This window comes from Thalassophryne amazonica, chromosome 12 (assembly GCF_902500255.1).
Source record: "Thalassophryne amazonica chromosome 12, fThaAma1.1, whole genome shotgun sequence".
NCBI lineage: Eukaryota > Metazoa > Chordata > Actinopteri > Batrachoidiformes > Batrachoididae > Thalassophryne > Thalassophryne amazonica.
The window spans coordinates 30,350,908-30,359,045 of record NC_047114.1 but is presented as its reverse complement, the minus strand read 5'-3'; the positions used below and the strand labels follow the sequence as shown (position 1 = coordinate 30,359,045).

Genomic DNA, 8,138 nt, shown 5'->3' with positions numbered 1-8,138 from the left:
AGCATGGAGGGGAATCCAAAATTGTTTACTCCAAAGTTACGTTTGATCTCAAGACGTTTCGCGAAATTTCCTGTCTGACGTGGGAATGTTCATGAGTGAAATCTGTTCATGTGTGGTGTGTTGTCTTTACCATGTGGCTGCACACCACATACTGTATGACCAAAACTGTAAGATCTATGATTTTATTATCGCCATGTCTGGGATTTCTCAGGTACTGAAAACCTACCGACAATCTTCCCGTGTGAACCCGGCATAAGCCACTGTGCCATCCTGTCTATTTTTCAATGTTAAAAATTTCTATGAAATATAAACTAAAAGCTAGTAAATACAGGCGCCTGTGTGTGTGTGTGAGTGAGAGAGAGAGAGAGAGAGAGAGAGAGAGAGAGAGAGACCTGTCAGTGTCGTAATAATATTTGGCATTGATTTTGTGACACTGAACAAGAAAGGTATAGGGAAAAAAATTAAATTCCTCTTAAAATGTTTCTGCCAGAAATTGAGACATTAATAATCATATAGGTGTGGCCCGTAAAACGTGTTTAGTCATTTTTAAGCACAATTTCTGCAAATATAGTCACGCTAGCGAGATGGTTTCGAAAATAAGACCTGTTTTGTGTCACTGAAGTTGGAATTTATTGACGGTCCCTCAGTGAACCGCGGTCGAACAGCCAACCGAAAACTAACTTCACCACAGGCTCCTTACTTTTTTCCAAGTTTTTAATCCAAACGTACATTATTATGAGGAACTTGGGAAGCGCCCATGTTTCGTCTGAGACTTTAATAAGTGTAAACAGAAACGGTAGTGCTGTGTGTTTGAGGTTAGTGTAGTCTTGGATCACGTGTGTGTGCTGGCTGCGGGACCAGCGGCGGAGCTCCTCTGGGCGGACACTTCCACTGGAACCTCCGCCTCTCTCTCCGGGACACATTTATGCACTGGCTTTTATCTCAGAGCTCCAGGACGGTGTGACTCACAGAGGACGCGCCGAGACGGCATGAGGGGCCGGGTGTAGCCGAGATGAGCGACGGTGCGGCGAGAAAAAGCGCTTGTTTGGGTCGCCTGAGAGATAAAGTTGTTTTCGGACTTCCAGCTTCGCTCCCGACGCTTTGATTCAAAAGCCAAAACCAAGATGGCCGCCGACTCCGTGCAGGTAGGAAAAGTTGACAACTGGAGCGAAAAGTGCGCAAACTTGCGCCGCATGCACAATTAAAACTTATCGAACATGATTAAAAAAATAATAATAATAACTTCGTGTAAGTTATGTTGCTCTGAGGGCGTAAAGCTGCGTTTACATCACGGCCTGTACTGGATCCCAGAAAGCTGTGTGGGAATAATCCATGGATCGAGGCCTGGAAAACAGTTTTCCAAACTAATTTATTCTAAAACTTCCAAGCTGCAGCCACTACATTACCCGAACATTATTTTATTTTATCTCTAACTCGATGTTGTTACTATAATTGAAGTGAAACAGTGTTATTGTGTCGGTGTGTGACTTTTTGGAGGCAGCAGTTTAAAAAAAAAAAAAAATTCCTTACAGTTTGAACCCAGATTTCCCTTTTGTAAATAATATTTGTGCATATTTGGTGTAAACAGCAAAGAAGTGTTTTGTGGATTAATTGTCACAAATATGAGAGATTTTGAAACGTCAGAATTAACGTGTTAAAAGTTTCAAGAAGTACAGCTTTCAAACGTATTAAAGGGGGAAACAATAACCGTGTGCTGTGTTATTGTACAGAGAAGCCATGACTCACTGTGTAGTGCGGTTTCACTACAGTGACGTCACCTAGCATAAAGCAATCAAAGGAAAAGAAAACTGCACCTTTAGACGCAATCAAGTATGGTTTTGTAACGTTCTCCCACACAAAACCGATTGCTATTGAACACTTATTGTCAGTAGTGAAAAATAAATAGCTGCTATGGCAACAGGCGGAGTGGTGGATTTTTAAATACCGCTAACAATAACCACTATTCCTAACCATAACCATAATTGTAACCCCTAACCATAACATTAACTATAACAATACTGCGCTGCATATGCATAGAATTTGGGATTATTATGTATGAATAACCACGTCCATAAGATAATTATTCAGCGATGGCAGTTTTCCTGGATTTCGGGTATTTACTTGTGTGGTGTGAATGTTTCCGGGTTATTTTTGTTTTCTAGGCCTGTGTCGGATTTTATTTGTGGTCTGATTTCATAATGTTCATATTTGTAAAATTATTTGGAAACATCTCTGATGGATATTAAGTGGATATTAAGTAGGGATGAGTATTTATAAGATGTTATCGATATCGAGTCCGGTTATAAATCCGATTCTTTTTAGATTCCCTTATCAATGCCTCCTGTGAATTTTCTGTGTACTAAAAGTAGGCTTTACAGGTTTTCTATGTCAGCAACATTTTACTGAGTCTTAAAGTAAATAAATATGAAATTGGTCACTGGATCCTTGATCTCTGGACATAAATTAATAAAATCTGTGCATGGTCACTGGATCCTTGATCTCTGGGCATAAATAAAATCTGTACATGGTCACTGGATCCTTGATCTCTAGACATAAATTAATAAAATGTGTGCATGGTCACTGAATCCTACATGTCTGGACATAAATAAAATCTGTACATGGTGGATCCTAGATCTCTGGACATAAAGAGAAATAAACAAAATATGGAGTTTTTGTCTAATGCTTTCCCTTTCATTTATTAATGAGACAAATTTAACTCCATGAGCTGTGGTTTCAAGGTCAATGTAATTCATAAAGAATGGAGGATGTCTTATTTTTTGGTGGGGGGTTGGTCAGTTGTAGTTTGTTGTCAATATTACAGTGTTTGGAAAGGGGTGTCATTTAATTTAAAATAGCGATTTGCTTTGACGTTATTAATTCAGACCATAATCTATCTTTCCAACTTTACTCAGCAGACATCTGCACAGCGTTTGGAGCTGCGCAATTAGTCCCAAAAAACAGAGGATATTATTATTATTGTTATTTCCTTTACATGAGAGACGATAAAGCGGTGAAGCGGATTCAGGTCACGCCAGAGAACCATCACTTGCGCTGCCACGTGAAAAGTTAATGACGAGCGAATAAAAACTCTGGTGTGGAACGCAGGACAATTCTCGTTTCTTGCCCGCAACAAGACAAGAGTCCCAGTTAGTGACTTTAATCAGCACAAAGGTGACTCACGTTTCACATCTTTTTCACATCCTGATCCTAGGCTGAAGGATAAATGTAGCATGCCGCCACTCATAGCTTTTACCATGAACTCGGTGTCATGTTAAAAATAGGGATCTGGCCAGTCTGATCCAATATCGGTATTGGCTTCCGATACCAGCTTCAACCTCAAATTGGTGGAGTTTTTGGAGACACTTTCCTCACATTTTGAAGTGCAGAGATGTTCTCTTTTTCCCTCTGGACTTCAGGTGTTGGTATATTTAGGCAGACGAAGAAGGCCCTTTATAAACCCATGATGCAAAAGTTTTGGGGGTAGGGGGAGCACGAAACCTAAGCATGCCCCCAACCCCCCAGCTTTTTAAATTGATTTTTCCATCCCATTACGCTTAGAAAAAATCCTGGTGAGAACCCTGATTTAGTCGAGTGCTGCAGAGTTATCACTTAATCCTTAAGCTTGATTTATGCTTCTGCAACTCTGTGGCCATGCAATGACGTATACATGCACATGACTAGGACTGAAACGATTAGTCGAGTTACTCGAATAATTCGATTACAAAAAATGTTTGAGGCAAATTCTGTGCCTCGAAGCTCCATTTAACGTTGTAGTAGATATGTCAGGCCTGTGTGTGGCGGTGTAATGTCCCCAGAAAAAAACAAGACGAGAGCATGCACATAAGCTGTGTAAGAGCTAATGAAGCACAATTTTTTTTTAAATTAAAATTAAATTAAAACTTTATTTAACCAGGTCGATCCCATTGAGACACAAAGATCTCTTTTCCAAGGGAAGCCTGACCAAGAAAGCAGCTTAAAAACATTAAGTTTCAAGAGGAGAACACAGAATCAGACAACAATAAAACAAACACAAGAAGCTACAACTTTTCAACGCGACACACAGAGTAAAATAAAGCCTTTTATGAGAAAGTCCACACTGATCATCTGACATAGACTTACTGTGCTCTCTGTTCTACATGCACTTTAAGTAAGCCAAGTTTATTCAAAAGCCGCCTTTATTCGGATTTGATCAGCGCTTTCATCGACAGGGTGCAGAGCGGATTTATCAGTGGGGCTTTTGTAGAAAAGCTGCACTCCAGAGCCCCGTTTTTCACAGGCTGTGCTCATATTCACGTGCAACTTGACTGATCAGATTACACCGACCGCTTGCACTTACGGTCCAGTGTCGGGAGTGTTGAGCTCCTGACACTGGGAAATATCCAAAACTTGTAAAGAAGTGAAAAAATAAATATTGCCCAGGAAACTGGAAAGGGATACACCAAATTTGACAATCTGCATGATGGCGCACTGCAAAAACCTTTAAAATATGATGGGAGAGGAAGGAGTGAAAACGTAAAAGTGACCAATCACAGGCCTTGTGGTCTCAGTTGTTTAGCAGGTGCACGTCATGAGGAGGGTTCGCAGCTACACAGAGGGCTGTGATCTAAAGTGGTTTGGATCCTCACACCCAGGGATGTGTGTGAAACTTAACAGCATATTACACTGCAGGCAGCAAACAGCATTTTGTTAATAATCACTGACCTTGAATTACGGCCTGACTTATTTAGGTCCTGTGACTAAGCACTGTTTGTAAAAAAAAAATAAATGGCTGGGCTTTTAATCATGGAAATATTGTACCCACTTTCCTTAAATTTGCTAGTGTCAGAGCTGAACTTTATTTCATACCTCTATTACTGGGAACATCCAGATTGCTCTGCCTGGTACATGTGAGGGGTTTTTAACGGAATTCATTACGATGGGACGGGACGTTTTGTCCGATGAGAGCGAAAATACAAAATATTTATTTATATAGCTATACAAAATCTGGGATATACTGTGTTTATTACATGAAAAACCATACAAAAGCATAGGAACTTTTACTTTTGTCTGGTGAGTGTGAATATCCGATTTATACAGTGGCAGTTTAGGTGAGTTTTACTGTACTTAATTCTTTCACCAAAACATCAAATCTAGGCTTGCATAAATTGTAGCTGAACTTTCAGGTCTTCTTAAAAAAAAAAAAAAAAAAAAAAATCCTCTTCTATACCACTTCATCATGAAGGTGTGTAACTGGGGATACAAAATATCCTCATATAAAATCAACAATAATGATGATAATAATAATATTAACACAAACAGAACTCTGGTATCAGAATAGCATCAGTATCAGCAGATATCCAAATTCAGGTATCGCATCAGATTAGAAGTAAAAAAAATGTGGATTGTGCATCCCTAGCTGAAACTACAAAGAAATGGATGGAAACGCTGTTCTGCTGCAGGGCAACGATTTAAAGTTCATCAGGAATAAATTCAAAAGGACCAAAACGCCTACCAATGTTTTTTTTTGTTTTTTTAATTTAAATCATCATTTATACAGAAAAGCTAACACTCCCGGTAAGTCTTTGATCTCATTATATCACGTTTTTGGCGGAATTTGTTGTCAGTTGTGATGTAAGTTATTTCACAAAATCAAAATCTGTCTTTGGGATAAATTTACTTCAAACTGGATGTATTTTATTTATTGAGCTAGCCTGCTAAATCTGCATTTCATGGTTTCTTCTGTTACATGGTGTGAAATATTCATGTGGAGGAAAACATTTGACATGCTTGTAGAAGTCAAGTATTGATGTGAAAAATGTTTGTCTTCATACAATACCCCATAAAGATGATGTGAATTATTTTTATTTAATTTTTTGCAAATTTATTAAAAATAAAAAACTAAGAAATCACATAAGTATTCACACCTTTTGCGCAATACTTTGTTGGTGCACTATTGGCAGTAATTATAGCCTCAAATCTTCTTGAATTTGATTTCACAAGCTTGGTGCATCTATCTTTGGGCAGTTTTGCCCATTCCTCTTTGCAACACCTCTCAAGCTCCATCAGGTTGGATGGGGAGCGTCGGTGCACAGCCATTTTCAGATCTCTCCAGAGCTGTTCAATTGGATTCAGGTCTGGACTTTGGTTGGGCCACTCAAGGACATTCACAGAGTTGTCCTGAAGACACTCCTTTGATATCTTAGCTGTGTGCTTAGGGTCATTGACCTGCTGAAAGATGAACCGTTGCCCCAGTCTGAGGTCAAGAGCGCTCTGGAGCAGGTTTTCATCCAGGATGTCTCTGTACATTGCTGCATTCATTGTCTCCCAGTTCCTGCTGCTGGAAAACATCCCCACAGCATGATGCTGCCACCACCATGCTAGGGATGGTGCCTGAATTCCTCCAAAGATGACGCCTGGCATTCACACCAAAGAGTTCAATGTTTGACTCATCAGACCAGAGAATTTTGTTTTTCATGGTCTGATAGTCTTTCAGGCACCTTTTGGCAAACTCCAGGTAGGCTGCCATGTGCCTTTTACTAAGGAGTGGCTTCCGTCTGGCCACTCTACCATACAGGCCTGATTGGTGGATTGCTGCAGAGATGGTTGTCCTTCTGGAAGGTTCTCCTCACAGAGGAGTGCTGGAGCTCTGACAGAGTGACGATCGAGTTCTTGGTCACAGCCCTTCCCCCGATCACTCAGTTTAGACGGGCGGCCAGCTCTAGGAAGAGTCCTGGTGGATCCGAACTTCTTCCATTTCCAGATGATGGAGACCACTGTGGACCTGTAACATAACAAAATGTGGAAAAAGGAAGCGCTGTGAATACTGTCTGGATGCACTGTAAACGTTTTGATATCATGATATGTGTTGATTGTTGGCGATCCAGTGCTGCATATTGTTTTGAGTAATGATATTTAATCCTAATAGGTATTTCGCTGTCAGATGGTAAACTGTAGGAACGTTATTCAACCAGTAGAAGGTCTTACTGGTTGATAATTGGCATTCCATTGAGTGGGGGCATGATGATGGCAAGACTGTTGAAACACCACTGCCCATTGGGCAGCACCGAAATAGTGTTCAACTTAAAACTATGACTCAGTCAAACAAAAAGTAATTTTGTGATTATTTCACAGTGGTTGAGCTGTAAAAACAAGTAAATATGGACACGCTGCGGGAAAAGCTTCTTCCTTCTTTGTCGTTCTGTGGCTTCCAAAGTGCGTGTGCATGGCTGCCCAATAAGCTGACCCACAGGCCACATGTGGCCTGACTTTCTTTTGTTTTGATCAGCTTGGGATTCCGATGAGGGCGGTCGCATCTCCTTCACTCTCCCTTATCTCTGTTCTCTCTGTTCTGCCTTTAACCTTCAAGTCCCGACTTCACCAGACTGTGAATTCCTCAAATTATATTGGATTCTGGATCTATTGGACTACTATTGGATTAACCATGGAATTGATCATCTGGTCTCTGAATGCTATTGACACCATTTTTTCTACAAGAAGGTCAGGACCGGGGGATCCTACCTGTCCAGATGGAACATATCCTGCAGGCTATGTCCTCGACTCCTGGGGGTCTTGGCATGTTGCATGCTTGGCGCCTTTCTCCATTGAGGACGTCGAGGATTTATTCATTTTTGGTCTCATGGTAGCAGGGCTGGTACTTTTTGGCTTATGTGCTGCCCTGATCTACTGGAAAATTGGCAAGACAGCGGCATCAAGAACCACGGCCCCTCACTTGTCCGTCATGATTAACGAGGTTGGCAAGGCAGTGCATTCTCAGACTGCGTTGACTCTTGAACTCAGACGCAAGTTGGATGACACCTTGGAGCTGATGCGTGCCTTGCAGTTGAAGCTGAAGGTTTCGGATGCTGGTGAATATTCTTAATTCATAATTGGGAATATTCTTAATTCATAATTGGGATTTGGTTGTTCAAGTGGAACTGTTAAAAGTGTTTTTCACTGCCCAACCACAACACTCCAGGCTTATCTAGCATCAAGGACAAATTGCCCACTGTTTTCCTCCAGAGGAATGTCTTCAGGCTCTGGTGAGATTATTTGGCTCCTTCTTATCTCAACCCACAAAGACAATAAAGTGAAAGACTTACACATGGACAAAGACTGAAGCATGCTCCATTTTTCCCTTTTCCTCCCTTCCTGCTCCCCCA

The 8,138-nt window shown here is 40.9% G+C and overlaps 1 protein-coding gene across 1 annotated transcript in view; it reads left to right on the top strand.

Annotated features, from left to right (window-relative positions):
• The first annotated feature begins 847 nt into the window (after window positions 1–847).
• pkn2 (protein kinase N2) overlaps window positions 848–8,138 on the top strand; it is a 138,113-nt gene continuing 130,822 nt past the window's right edge. Inside the window, 1 exon segment of the mRNA XM_034182478.1 lies at window positions 848–1,145. Within this exon segment, the coding sequence (XP_034038369.1) occupies window positions 1,125–1,145 (21 nt within the window). The 5' untranslated portion in view covers window positions 848–1,124.